The 15,534-nt window shown below is 43.5% G+C and overlaps 1 protein-coding gene across 6 annotated transcripts in view; it reads left to right on the top strand.

The window, feature by feature from the left end:
• TMEM50B (transmembrane protein 50B) overlaps positions 1-15,065 on the top strand; it is a 274,230-nt gene extending 259,165 nt beyond the window's left edge. For all 6 annotated transcript variants that reach the window (XM_069202465.1, XM_069202466.1, XM_069202468.1 and 3 more), the window contains one exon: positions 11,824-15,065. In XM_069202465.1, coding sequence (XP_069058566.1) covers positions 11,824-11,869 — 46 coding nt within the window. In that variant the 3' untranslated portion in view covers positions 11,870-15,065. The remainder of the gene's footprint in view (positions 1-11,823) is intronic.
• Positions 15,066-15,534: the final 469 nt, after the last annotated feature.

Below are 15,534 nucleotides of genomic sequence, written 5' to 3'. Positions count from 1 at the left end.
GGGATTTAGTACCTGACATCATGTCCTTGAGCATCTGATGTCTCTGATCCTCTGTACAACTGTACTCCTACTTCAAAACTCTCATCTTATACTTCATACTGAGCAGCCTTCTGCCATCGGAAACTCTTCAGGGCTACCGTGGCTATGAACACTGCAACACTAGGCTGGGGTACTGCGTAAAGCAGACGGGATCCCCTTCCTGCATGTGAAACATACCATCCCATTTGATGGTGCTGAGCTAGTTGACCATGCCACTGCCTAACTAAGGTTGCTTGTGGTCAGTGCTGTGTGTGGATATAAAAATGTGTGTTTAAAATATTTGACAGCCCTGGAATGGAGAAGGTGCCGGCAAACATAGTTGGAAAATAAGGCATGAATACACCTGTGCCTAGTCAGTAGACGACTGTGTGCTACAAATTCAGAACACTATGTCAGTGGGAGCAAATGCACCTTAGAGGCTTCAGAAATGTAATAACATTTCCCTCAGGCTGTGGGCCAGTCTGACTATCATATATTGGGTGACCTGCAATTTCTGAATTTGGATGTCCCAAGTAACTGACGTAACAATAGTTGATACTTTAAATCATGGCAGCTTGTAGATGCACAAATAAGATTTGTTTCTGATGGATACAACTACCTGTGGATTCTTCACCTTCTGAATTTGTCCTTGCACCAGCGTTACCGAAGGTAAGTAACTTGTTCTTCTTATCATCCTCATCTGAAACAAACAGCAGGCCACAAAAAAGTTAAGCTTAATCCCTGAGTGAGACGAAAACCAAGGATTCTGATGGTTAATTCTGCCAGTAGATTCCTGATCTCTGGAATATCCCAGGCAGCAGACTGGATCCGGAAACTTCTAATATAGCTGTTGTGCATTGGAAGGGGGTCGCCAGCATCATCTCGCTGCCAGAAGTGGAGTTGTGGTAACATGACTGGACCATCCACCCTGGCATCAGTTCTGGTTTTCCATACCATTTCAAGAGGCTCCAATTCCAGTGCAAATTCTTGTTCGGGTGCCACTTCTATCGCCAGTGCTTTTGACGGTACCGACCCTGGGTAGAGTTTCTGCTGTCAGGAGTACACCAAACTGTATTCCTCCATGCCACAATGAATGTTCAGGTGGGAATTGGTCCCCTGTGGAGCGCTATCAAGACCTATGGGGCTGTATGGGCTCTGTTTGAGGGTTTGCCATCAGGTCTTCATTGGTGCTGAGCGTCCCTCTAGCTCTATTGGACCCACTCAGCACAGTAGTGTCATTCCAACACTGGGGCCTTCACCAGTCCCTCTCACCCCAGTGCCGGCGCCATCACAACCTCTAGCCCCATTTAGAACATTACATTAAAGAATGGAGCCCCAAGGTTTGCCTGAGGAGGAAAGGTGAATAGGGGATTGTGTGTCATTCAGACACCGGTGAAAACAAGCCTTTCCAACTTCTCCCAGTATGTGAGGCAGCAGATTTGCCAGCCCTGCAGAAGGCAGATGGGCTAGATATATCACCAGATACATACATAGACCCACCCACACGGCTTGTTCCCATCAGAGATGGCGTTGTTTCACACAGTTCTAAAGAAAGCAGCAGCTGTGCTTGAATTGCTTCTCCCTTCAGTGGAGCACAAACCAAACACTCTCACCAAAGTCCCCAGACTGCAACCACGTCAGTAGAGTTGCTGCTCCCATTTAATAAGATGCTCCTGAAGTCCACGAAGGAGGCCCAGGCAGAGGTAACCAAAGTTCCAGCAGCGAGTCACACAGTTGCAAGGCAATACAGGCCATCACCAGGGTATGGAACCTTTTATTCTTTGCTGGAGACTTATGGTACCGGCATCCTCCTGCATCTACAGCACAAAGCTTAACTCAGCCGTAACCCAGGATATTTGTCAGCCATGCACAAGATAGGGAGTCCAGAAAGTTGGAAGGGATGGGAAAGAAAGTATTCTCCACCGATAGCCTGGTGTTGCCCTCCCCTCAATGAAGCTTGTCTTCTTGGTCATTATACACGTCCTATGTGACATGACTGCAATGATTGTGCCCAACATTCCTGACTATATCAAACATAATTTTAATGAGGTAGTCTGTGATGGTCAGAACGTGCCCAAACACATAATCATGGCAAGTCTGGACTGCAGACTCTGTAGCCATGGGCAAAGCGTCTTGAATAGCCCTACAGTGTTGCAGCTGGATTCATCCTACAGGCTTTTCTGGCAAGGTCCAAGCCACATTTATGGACATGCCATTTGATGGAGGGTGTCCCTTCCGACATAAAGATGACTCATCATTGGTACACTTTAAAGATAGAAGAAAGACGGCCAGGTCTCTAGGGCTTCAATCCCAGCAAAGGACTTTAATCAGTTTAGAAGGTTCAGGGTTTTCTCGGAGTGGTTCCAGTATAGGCAACGCCAGGCCATGCAACTGCAACAATCCTTTTTTGTGACAGTACAAGTTCAGTGGAAAGGGAAGCGCATGCCAGAACCAGGCTTCCTCCTCCTCCTTTTTCCTCCCCAGCACCATCAATAAAGCTGATTTAATTCCCTCTAAAGTAGTATGTGCAGTCCATAGGAGAACGGGTATCCTCCTTTTACAAGCCTATAGGACCAAAACACAGACCAGTAGGTCCTTCAAATTAAGGACCATCTGCGGGTACTGCAGCACGAGCTGATGGATTAAACCCAGATCGGTGACTGGGGGTGAATGTTTGATTTATGCTGCATTCTGTCCATCTGTTCTTTTTGCTTTTGTCACACTAAGTGGGAAGGGTATGCCCAGGCATGGGTCCCATGCTCACTGTGCCTCTGGATTCAAGCTAACCTGGTTGATAGGGTGGGATACCCCGAAACCGGTCCCAGAATGCTTGTTTCCGGTCAAGGGAGGACCTGGGTTGGCAGTTTGGGCTGGACGTTTCCCATGGCGAGCAGGGTCAAGACTGATTTGCTTTTGGTGGGGTCCAAACTGGATGGCATAGTGAGCAGAAAAAAATATGTATTGAACCCAGTTCTGAGACTAGGGGTGAATGTTTGATTTGTTCCACATTCTGTCTGTGATCTGTTCCTTTTGCAGAAAGGAAGGATAGCATTGACGCCAGAGCAGGAAATTGGGCTGGGGTGCTACTCTCGTTACTTTCTGATCACCAAGAAGGATGATGGTCTTCATCCGATCCTAGATCTCAGTCTCCTGGACTCTTACTTGTCCAAGAAGTTCAAGATGCTGTCTATGCTCAGGTCCTTCTGGTGCTGGAAGCAGAAAACGAGATGATGTCCCTTGACTTTCAGGATGCATACTTGCACATACCAGTCGTGCAGTCGCACAGCAGGTACCTGCGTTTCATGGTAGGGACCAGTCACTTCCAGACCACGGTCATCCCTTTTGGATTGACATCAGCACCTCAAGTCTTCTCAGAGGTGAAGGGCGTGGTCACAGATCATCGCAGGTCAGGATCTCCGTATTCTTTTACCTGGGCAACTGACTGCTCCAAGCCAGTTCACTGCAGATGGTGTCACAGGTAACAACATCCCTGCTGTTCAACCGTGTCATCAATGTGCCCAAGTCTTACCTAGGGCCCTCAGCGTCTCCTGTTTATTGAGGACAGTAATGTATACAATATCACTTTGAGCCTTCCCTCTTCCACAGAGGATCCACGACATTTATTATTTGATTCTGATGTTTTGGGAGGGAGAACTTAGGCAAGGCAAAAGACCTGAGGGAGGTACAACTCTCGACTCAGTCACCACCAAGTGCTCATGCATTTAAACAGATAGCGAGGTGGTAGTTTATTGCATTTGCTTCTTATCAAAATGCTAACCTAAGTGCCAATCGAAACCTAGATAACCCTCAACCAATGTATAAGGGAGCTCAGTTGGATAACCCGCATTTAGTATATTAAATATGCTCCACTTGATTATCTGTCCATGCCTTTTCAAGGTACTACTTCATTGATTCTGATGCCAAATCGTATTCCAAGGAAAGGCAAGTACCCTTAAGAAATTGTTCCATGATTTATATCATGTATTTCTCCCCCATAACCCCACTCTTGTTACATGTGCTCATTCTGTTTGGTCTTCCGGGCTAGTGATTATTACACGATGGAGCAGGAAGTGTTTTACTTGTAATTGCAGTTCTTCATCATGGATATCTAGGCAATTGATAACCAGCCCACCCAGCTTCTCTTATGTTGGAGAAATCCATGTCTCGTGGAATTTCTAATAAGAACTAGGGGACTAGTACATTGTAGGTGCAGCGGGGTTTGTGGGCGTAAATTAGCATCACCTAATTCCCACTGCAGCCTGTGCTTGATTTTTTTTTTTTTTAAGTTGAAAATGCTTAGGTGTTTTTCCTATGCATAATTTTCTTATGGCTGTGAATCCTTAAGGTGTCCATAAGTAGAGGATTTAATTTGCAGAAAAAGTTGCTTTATGTACCATAAATGAGGTTCACTGTAAAGATAAACTAACTCAGAAGCTCTTCAGTATGTAAACAATCAGAGGAGATTTTTATTTGGGCTTTTCTGATTCCCTAGATGCAAAGTCATATTGTAGGAGATGTGACAGACAACAGATATTCAGGAAAGCTCATAGACGTTTAATGTGTTTAATGCAGAAGTATAGCAAGCTTCAAAAATAGTTTTAAAAAGTACAGTTGGAAATGTTAACGGACCAGCAGTTTGCCGTCTGAACTGTTGAAGCAGATAATGCTAATTTTTTTTTGTTTATTATACATTTTCTACAGTGTAGCAAGCAGAGGAAAGAACACTGATTAAACCAAAACTTAAGATGGACACTAATGGGCAAGTGCGTAGCTCTTCTCGTGGGAAGAATGCGAGAAGACGTCAGGAAGGAGATACACTGGTGTGTCATAGAAAGCTAACTTCGGCTGCAGATCTCACTTGACTATGTCATTTTCAAAGTCAGGCTGTGTTCACTTGAACAGCTGGGCTAAATGTGCAGTGTACACCAGGGCAGTACATTTAAAATGCCTGTTAGTATGCAATACTGCTGAAGCTTCGGTAGTGAGTAGGTGTACAATTTTTTGAGATTACCTCCTTTTTCACAGTGTGTTGACATTTTTCCACAATTCATAGCGGTTAATCTGATAAATTCTGCATTTCCCCTTCTCTACATAATTATTACCATTATCTAGAGGACAAGCATGGGCAACATTTTCATTTCCTAAAGCATGTTGGATTATACATAGGCCCAATATAATCCAAATGTACAGGATTGAGTTTAGAATTGCAAATATTATTTGAAAAGCTTTCATTCCCCACGTTCCAAATATCCCAGATATTTAATAGATGCCACTTTCATCCTTAGCAAGAGTACCTGTAGTTTTGTGAAGCTTCCTAATGCTACTCTTGATGTAGTTTATTTGTCCACGAAGGCTACGAGGTGTTGGGGATCTTGTACAATATTCTGACCCAAGTAAGGCACAGACCTCTTCCTTGACCGCTAGGACAACGTCCAGGGCCATTCTAATCTGTACGAGCATGGTCTTCTGGGAGTCTTGCTGATCAGTTATTAGGCCTAAAGAGGTGGATATTGCCTGGGCAGTTTCCTCTATTATCTTGTCATTTTTACTCGTGTACAGCTACCCTGTCATAAACCATAATTAGGAACCATGTTAGAGAAAAAGTGATGTTCAAAGGGGGTAATGTAGTTTGGTACAGTCTTCAGAATAGTGTCACACTCATTTTGACGTACAATAAGGCTCCAGTTACTAGGGTCCCAGTGCTCACAAAACTGTTAATGTTCTGAGCAATCAAGATGAACAGTGTCTGACAAAATTAGCTTTTTGGGTTGTAACAGTCACCCGACTCGACGTCTTCTAGGTTGGTGCCTGCAGACTCTGATACCATCTGCCCTTTATAGAGCCGGTCAGTGCAAGTCTCATTTTTTCTAAGGGAGCTCTCTGATCAAAAGCAGACCCCCTTAAGACATCAGTGGGCATGCAAGTGCAAATCTAGCAGGAAGAAAGATTTATCAACAGCAAGTAGGAGTGATTATAGTACACAGTTCGGTGGTTCTGTTTAAGGACAGGCATAGCGCAGTTTCTCTTTCCGATAACAGCCTGTTTCGCAGCCATGAGATATCCCAACAGGAGCCAGAGAATGAGGGCAGTGAGGAAGGGTTTGGGCAAAACCCAGAGGGGAGTCAGTAACTCAGAGAAAACTGTTCACCCCAGACAGAGGTGGTAATGGTGAGAGGTGGTGGGTGCATTATTGTACAGCTGCAAAGGGGCTGGTTGGCTGACCCGCCCCACCCAGAACAGGTAGAGCTAGCTGGACCTGGACATCTGAAGAAGCAGAAGCAGGAATTATTCTCAACCAGTTGATCTCTTACTTCACTTGGCACTCCCAAACGCAAGAATTGATTCACATCAACTCAGTTAGGTTTAAGGAATTTGAAATACTTTGCACTCCTCACAGAACTGGGTAGTGTTCTCTTAAATGTTGGGAAACGTAATGCTCATTAAATCAGGAGGAGTCAAAAAATGTTGGGAAACTTAATACTCATGAAATCAGAAGGAGTCCAGGGAAAGTGAAAAGTGACTCCTCCCGCACGGCCGGGGTAGTCTCTTAGAGAAAGGAAAGTGTTTGTGGCTGACAAAGAAGGGTCTTCATTGTCTGTGTTGCTCGAGTGAGGGGAGTCCTCTTTCCTCTCTTTCAATCCTACTCCCAGCCAGTCTCTCTGCAGTCTGTCTCACACTTTCTCGGGTGATATTAGGGAAGTGCTTACATGGATCCCTGCACTCAGCTGGGACAGCAAAATCTCGGCCTGGACCAATACACAGTAGTGGAGTCTGCATCTCATCTTGCTACATGCATGCCTTCTTCTTTCCTACTGTCATTTGCTTGCTGAACTCGTTTGCATGTCACCTCCTTGTAGACCTTCCTCCAGCAGTCCTGCTGTTAGTGCCTCATTTCTATGTGCATCCACTGGTGCACCACCAGTATAAGCAGCCGACATGGGGAGGTTTAAAATATCCAGCAATTCCTGGTCCCTTTGGTTCTCGTCCTCTGTCACTTTTTCTTATGGTTCAGTGATCTGGTGAAATAGACGGAGAAGCCGGGACAATAGGAGCACAAACCCTAACTCTGTTTCTAATGTGGCTTACTTGGGATTTCAGCCTCTCCTGAGTCTGTTTCATGTCAAGTAATTCAGATTCATGTTTCTGTTTATTTGCTTTTTCCTACCAGTTTAGAAACGGGGGCATCGTTAGGCATCTATTATATTTCTAGGACCTTCCCTCTTAAATTTCATTATTTCTAGTATTCCTCCCTAGGATACTTAATTGTCATTGGTACCTCTCTCAGGAAAGGATTTCTTCTCATCATTAAATGAGTCCTACCCACTGTTTCAGAAACGCACACATACCTTTACCTTAGTGGTGGTACTTATAGTTGGGAAGAGTCCCCTTTAGTAGAAGTTCATTACTTTAAGATTTCTCTTCCCCCATAAAGTCTCTTTTATTCATACACTGAAAACCAGGCGGTGCCCGCTGGGTTTGTGTTACAGCCCATTCTGTGGATTAGGAAAAGGGTAGGCAACAGAAAGTAGGGGAGGTGTCCCTTTGTTATTTCTTTAACTGATCTTGTGGCTGGAGGGATGAATTGTATCGCGCACTCACACTCACAAGATTGCGTAGTTCAGCCAGTCTTGGGTTGTGCCCCTGGGTTGGCTAGCAAGTGGCTAGATCAGAGAGCCTCTTCATCATTTATGGGTCTGTATTTCGAATCCTGGGTCACCTTCCCATTTGCTCATACCCACACTATTTTCAAGAGCCCGCGTTCTCTCTATACAATGGATTACACCATCTGCTGTGGGACTCCTCGCCTTTCTACCTAATCGACAATTCTATTATTGTGTCATCTCCTACCCAGACGACATTATGGTGCACCTTTAACACATCATGACATGCCACATACTAAGAGCAAAACAAAAATTTATTTAGTTCAGCTTGCTTACAGTGTTGAGCCAAATTACCAAGTCCAGTGCTGGGCCTATATCCACCTCACTTCCCCTGGAGAAATCCCTCCCTTACCTTGGTGCCTGGTGTAGAATCTGATCTAGTGCTTGCCCCCTTCGATCTCAGAGTGAAGACATTTCCCAGCACACGATGCACCTGGTTCTGTGGAAAAAAACAGATATTTGGAAAAGCTCATAGATGTGTAAAAAATGTTAATGAAAAAATTTAGCAAGCAGTAAAACTACTATAGGTGCAATTCGCAATGTCAATGGACCAGCGCTTTGCCGTGTGAACCTTTGGAGCACATCATGCTAAATTCAATAGTTTTCCCCTTCTATCTTTTTTATAATGCAGCAAGCATGGGAAAACATATGTGATTAATCTAAATACAAGATAGACTCTAACAAGCAGCTGCCTAGCTCTACTTGTGGAAAGAAGTCCTTGGGAAAAGATGCAATGGAGTACAGTAGAAAAATGACTTAACTAAATCTGCAGTTCTCACTGCAAATACAACATGGTAGCATATTTAAAATGTGTGTTGATGTATAATGACGCAAAAGCTTTGGTATGACTTTAAGCAAGTGTAGAATCCATTTGACCCCAGTAATGTAGTTTTCAAAAAGTATGAAATTGCCTTAGAGAGCCAACTATCACCATCAGAGCTATATCTTGATGTGTTTCAGAGTTGCTGGCTAAACTGGAGGGATATGTTATTTTATATATACATTACCTAGTGGTGGTTGTCAGTAGGTAGTTATAGTTAGTCAATTTCAAAAAAGGAGGGGCAGAACGGGAGATTTGGAGAAAAAACGAATATCTCCTGGTCCAGTGTGTATTTCTCCCAATTATATACTCCACAAAGTATACACACAGTTCCAAAATCAGAGAAAAATCAGAATCAGAGAAAAAAGAGATCGAGGGTTATAGTAGTAAAGACAGGTTTCCAGAGACAAAAAAGGGGGAGGGGGGGAAGCAATATTGCTTGAAGCAAGAGCCCTCACTCACCGTCCGGTGACATGCTTCATCATAGGGCTATGCTCCTCGTCAGGCCGGCACTGCAATGCCTGACGGGCCCCACAAAGGGGCTCTTTGCCGGAGATCTTTTAGGCAGTTAGTGTAGAGCCGGTCAGATGAAAAAAAGAGAAGAGGATTGGTATGGAAGAGATTAAAAATGACTAGGGGTAGAAAATTATTTAGGGCTCTTGCTTCACGACCTCCCTGGGGCTCAAATCAAATACAGTGAGTGGGGCACACAACCTGCAGCCCCGGGGACACCACCTCCCTGGGGCTACTTAACGTTTGAGGGAGGGCCGTGTGTCTGTTTTTTTTCCAGTGCTATCAAATCAAATCATGATTTATAGAGTGCAACTACACACCTGTAAGGGTATCAAGGCACAAGATGGGTTGTCCTTCAGTTTAAGGGCTAGGTTTTAAGGTCCTTCCTGAATTGCGGTAATGATGGTGATAGCCTGAGGTGCAGGGGCAGTGTGTTCCTGCTCTTTGCTGCGAGGTAAGCGAAGGGTCTTCCTTATGGGGTACGGTGGCTAGTGTCTGTTGAGGGGAGAGGTCTGGTGGGGGAGTAGAAGGTGATGCAGTGGTTGAGGTGGGTGGGTCCTAAGTTGTGTAGGGCCTTGTATGTGTGTCAAAGCTCCCCCCCACCAAGTCACAGCAAACAACTATGTCCTGGGGGTGGGCACCCTGGGACAAAGCAGGAGCCAGCCCTGGGGGGAGGTGGTCCCCAGGGCCATCATTGGCCCCCCTTCCAACATTAAGTAGCCCCAGGGAGTTGGTGGTCCCCGGGGCTGCACTTTTTGGGAGTGGGTGGGGGATTTTCCACCACCCGCACTGTATTTGATTTGAGCTATGGGGAGGTGGTGGTCCCTGGGTCTGGGGGGGGAGAAGGAGGTTGTGCCAGTTGGCTCCCCTGTACTGTATTTGATTAGAGATCCAGGGAGGTGGTGGTCCCCCAGTGTGCAGAGGGCTACACCACCATCCCCTACCCCTCCATCCCTCACACACTGTATTTAATTTGAGACCTGTAGAGGTGGCGATGCCCGGTTCTGCGGCTAGACCGGGTGGCACACTGCACTCTATTTGAATAGAGCCTTGCGGAGGTGGCAGTCCCCTGGGCTGGTGAGGTTCCAGGTGCCCACCCCCTCCCCTATTTTATTGGCGCCCCAGGGAGATGGTGGTGCCTGGGGCTGCTTGAGGGCAGGGCTGTCCCCCGCAGTGTATTTGATTAGAGTCGCGGGGAGGTGGTAGCCCTTGGGCTGCTGGGAGGGGCCAGGCGCCTCCCCTCGCCCTGCACTGTTTTTTATTTGTTTCCAGGGGAGGTGGCAGTTCTGGGTGGTGGTGCTCCTGCAGCCTACCCCAAAGTATTTTATTAGAGCCCTGAGGAGGTGGAGGTCCCCGGGGCTGCGAGGGGGCCACATGGCCCCCACACTGTATTTAATTTGAGCCCCGAAGAGCTGGTGGTACCCGAGGACTTCTTGGCAGCCCCCCACAGTGTATTTGATTAGACCCTCAGGGGTTGGCAGTCCCCGGGGCTACTGGGGGAGGGCCAGACCACCCCGCACTGTTTTTAATTTGTGCCCCAGGGAGGTGGTGGTCCCAGGGGCTGTGGGGAGGGGACTGAGTGGCCCCACCGCATTTAATTACACATAAGCCCTAGAAAGGTGGTGGTCTCCAGGGCTGCGAGCGGGGCCGGGAGGCCCCCCTGCATTTAAAATTTGACGTTGCCCGGGACCTGACCCACCCGGGGGCTGCATTTAAACAAGCGCAGGAGCCTGCACTTAGGTTTTATTTTTGTTTTTTACATTTTTTGTGGACTCAATGCATCTCCTGCCAAAGGTTTTTTTTGTAATGCTTTTTTGCTCCAAGAGGGTCTCTGTGACCTCAGCATCAAAGATAAGGGATCAGGGGGTCCCCACCCTGGCCACTTTTTCGTTTTTTTAAATCTTTTTTTCAGGGCCTCGGCTGAAGCAGAGTCCTAACATGGATGCCAACAGTTCCTTGTTGAAGTGCTGGCAGCCAGTCAGATCTCAGCACAAGATTGGAAGGGCTTGTGGTGCCTTTGTGTCCCTATGTATACAAATTTGCTTTTTCTTTAATATTTTTAAACTACTGAACGGAGTTACACCAAATAACAAGAAGGGCACTTTCTTGACCAAGAGCTACCTTTCTGCCAAATTTGGTGTAGTTCCGCTCAGGCACTTTTCCTGTTCAAAATCCGTATAGGAATTACCATGGGAACACACAAATTGTTTAACCTCCCCCACCCACTCCCCCCCTCCCCCGGTCCCTTTTTCTCAGCCCCTGCTTGAGAGATCACCCAGAACTTTCCAGAAAGCAGCTGACGTGAGTATCAAAATTTCTTGGGAAGATTTTGTGAAGATACCTCAACTGGCGCCAAAGATATAGGTAAGTAAAAAAATATTTAAGGGCACTGCTGAGCATGACTTCCATGCAGTTCTGAAATTTGATGATAGTGGTTTGTCAACTCTAAATTTGTTTGTAAATACGGTCTCCATCCTGGTTGCCTTCATCCTAGATGGAAACACTTATTATATCAGGGACAAGCATGTTTGAGTGGGATAGGACACACAACACAGGTGCATTCTCCCATTTCTAAGTACTCAGTTTCTTTGGTACAAACTGTGACAACATTACATGAAAAACATGAAATTCTAGCATTGTGCTAATATATATAGCTAATGTTTTTCCAGAGGATGCGAGCTGATGAACCACACGATTTAAACAATTGTAATTTAACTAAAACAACTTGCACATTGTATGCCATTTTGTATGTACTTTAGTTTACTGACGTCTCTTATTTTGTGCCCCCTCCCCCATCTGATTCGAACACAGTACTCTCATCTACAAATTTGGACGGACGGAAGAACTGTGGGGATAAGAAGAAAGGCTCAGGGTCTTCTTTTCTTATGTGCATTGGTATTCTGGAGTACAATAATCTTCATAGAATTTGGGGTTCTTTGTTCTTTTTTTTATGACCTGTCAACAGATATCTCGTGTCAAAATGCTTGTTTTCAATGGGTTTGCATTTAGCCTTCTACACAGTATGTTTCTTGATTAAATGTGTATGTGTTAGATCTATTCTTACACTGTACTATGTAACTTCATCCATGATGCCTTTTAAATGCTGTATAAATGTACATAATGTATGGCTTTATATGCACGTGCCGCGGGTAGCAATCGGGCCACAGCTGACTTATTTTCTTGTTTTCTTGTCTGCATTTTGATTTACAAGCACACTTAGCCTTAAGGTTTCAGGGAGGCAATAGTGGTGACGTTAAGGACTTCCACTAATTAAACCCAGGCAGGGTAGATGGGTCAATTACATTAACTGTATATGTTTCAGAAACATATTTTAAAAACAAATATTTATGAATAAAGATGGAGATGTTTATAGTATTTTATTGTAAAAAAGTCTGAAACTAAATGCGTGTAATGCAAAATACGACGTTTGAGATTAATGTCACTATCGCACAAAATGTGTAAACCTACATTGGCACAATTCTCTTGTGGCATGTCAACTAGTCAAACGTTAGTATAATGTTCCTTTTGTGCTACGCCACAGCAAGCAGTTTTCACTGAATATTCTATTAATTTCCTCCAGTGTTACCATATTTTTAGGAGTACCTCACTTCAATGAAATATATGTATATATAGTTAAATTAAAATGAAGATCGCTTGCACAACACTAAAAGAAATTAAAAAACTTTGTGAAGTGGTTATACGCAATCTCCTATATGCATTTGGGGGTGGAAAAGTTGGTCTGCAAACTCAACTGTTTAAACCACTCAGGACCAGCTTAGCATCCAAGGGAATGTGCTGCATCTCGATTTTTTTTTTTTTTTTTGTTACCCGTTGATACATGAATATTATGGAATTTCAGGGTCTACTAGGGATAATGTCGGTTACCTGTGCTTCCTTATACACTACACCTGTGCAGTTTGACCTTACTTTTTAGTGAAATTGGAAATCTACAGCTAAGCACAAGTCCCTAGTTGCAGATTGTGTTTTGCAAGGACCAGTCACAATACAAATGTGGGGGCTAGTTCCAGGTGACTGCACTGACCAGTTTCAAAACGGTGGTGGTAAGGCATAGTACTTAACATGTGCAAAATGTGATATTAAAATTGTGAAACTTAGTAACTTGCTGGTTGAAGTGGTTGATCTTGACTCTGCTTCTCGATTCTTGATTAGTGTCTGAACCGTGCTTATGGTATGTACAGAACATTTTAGTGTCTGTTTGATGACATTCAGTAATGAATAATTAAACATTGCCTGGTCATAGCAAGCTAGCTTTTGTCCATGGACTACCATATGTCATAAACAGTAGGTATTTAGACACAATTGTGCTGTGTTTACTCATTGCCCTTTATTTCTAGGACTGGCTGAATTGCCATTGTCCGGTGGTTCCAAAAGAACAGTCTTTTGAAACACTGCTCATATTTCTATTAAACATAATTTTTTGTCATTTGTTTATCTTGAACATTAGTACATTAGAATATTGGCAATTTACAAATATAACCAAACTTCTTGATAACAACGCCAACCTGAACAAGCCACGGATGACTAAAAATGAAGATAAAATAGGGTACAGGTGATTGTTTGCTATGCGAATTCTGCCACAATGCAGACGTTATAGCTATTGCAGTATTTTAGGCCACCTCTGAAGTGATCAATCTAAGTTTCTTTTCCTTTTTAATACAGTATAGGATGTCCTAGAGTACCAGTCCCAGCTAATATTAAAATGTAATTTCATTTTTTGCCTTCATTGAGCTTGATGCTGTGTATTTTTTATGTTATATTTCTCCCAGTATGTCTCTTTTTCCTGTTTTGCATCTTGAGCATGTTCACTATATTACATGGTAATTACATTTTTTATGTAAAGGACATAGTGAATGCCATTCAGTAGCTTTTGGCATGTGGTACTTTGTAAATTAAACAACGATTAAGAATGCATCACCTAGCCAAAGGATTTCAAGCAGATAGATTAATAAATTATATATTTTAGAAAATATTTTTAAATATTCTGTGTTGTAATGTTTATATTTTTGCAGTTGTTATTGGTCAGTTGTCTTAAGCATGGTCTTGTGTCTTGAATGTAATCCAGTTTTGAAATGATCCTCCAAGGTCGGTGTGCTGAAGGACTCCACCAGCAGGTGTTGTGGGAATTATTGAGTGGTTGCTGTATAAATGTAACTTTCTAGCTCAGGGAACTCTTTTCTTCTTCATTGTTTATGATTGACTTTCAATGGTGTTAACCTTTCAAAACGCCACTGTGAAGTTATACATACCAAGCACGTTTCTAAACTTGAGTGTTAACTGTATCAACAATTTTAAGTGGTATACTCTATCATCAAGCGAAATATATTTCACATTTTCCAAAGGTTATATTTGGGATCCTAGGTCATGAGAATAAATTGTTATGGCCACAATGCTATCCCATAGAATTGTGTAACTCTTCCTTATTTTCTGGAGCAAACTTATGCTTAGTGCAGGACATATTTAAATATTTCAGTGATGCCTCTTAAGAAAAGCTGAAAAAGCATGCTATTTTGCTTAGTAGTTCTGTACAGGAAATGCTGTGTTTCTATAAACCATCATCCACCACTGTAAAAAATTGAAGTTCTTTGAGCAAATACCTATATATTCAGATGAGTCGCGCTCTGTATTCTGTCAGTATACTTTTTAATGGTAAAACATTAAATCCTCAGCAAATTCTTCTAACTCCCGTTCTAACTGAGGTATTCAAAGCAGGTCCATCTGCAATCGGAGTCAGGAAATGTATTTCGCAATCTGGCCTGTGCACAGAAGATGATGCCAGAAGCGGAAATCTGTGACATCATACAGGCTCCAGATGCCAGCTTTTAACTGGTGTGATGAGTAATTACAGCATCACATGCTATTTCACTGTTCTTCTCAGCTTAGTATTATGCAATCTATAAGCTGAACTTTAAATTGTATTAACTGCAATAAAAATATGATTTCTGATCAATACTGTTAAGCGTACTTTTGCACATAGAGCGATTGGAAGGATGTGGATTTTGACTGAACCTAATTATAAATATATATTTTAAAAACCTACTTGTGCTGTCTTTTCTTAAGTTGTAAAGTTGTCACATTGCCTTGCTATGATAGGTAATGCACAATGTAGAACACCTTTTATCTTGTGCAAAAGGGAAGGTGTTGAGGATTTTAACCTGATGTGTGTGTGTGTGTTTGTGTGTGTGTGTATATTATACATACATATATATATGTATATATATATATATGTTTGGTGGCATGTGTAGCTGCAGATACACATGCTATGCACAGGTCCTGCCATTTAGTGTTGGGCTCAGAGTGTTACAAGTTGTTTTTCTTCGAAGAAGTCTTTTCGAGTCACGCAACCGAGTGACTCCTCCTTTTCAGCTCCATTGTGCATGGGCATCGACTCCATCTTAGATTGTTTTCTCTCCGCCATCAGGTTCGGACGTGTTCCTCTTCACTCCAGTTGTTCGAGTCGGAAAAACTTATAATTCACTGAAATTCGTTGCTATTGTTCTCGAT

Source organism: Pleurodeles waltl, chromosome 8 (assembly GCF_031143425.1).
Source record: "Pleurodeles waltl isolate 20211129_DDA chromosome 8, aPleWal1.hap1.20221129, whole genome shotgun sequence".
Classification (NCBI taxonomy): domain Eukaryota; kingdom Metazoa; phylum Chordata; class Amphibia; order Caudata; family Salamandridae; genus Pleurodeles; species Pleurodeles waltl.
Note: the sequence above shows the minus strand (reverse complement) of the source record. Positions and strands in the feature narration are given on the sequence as shown.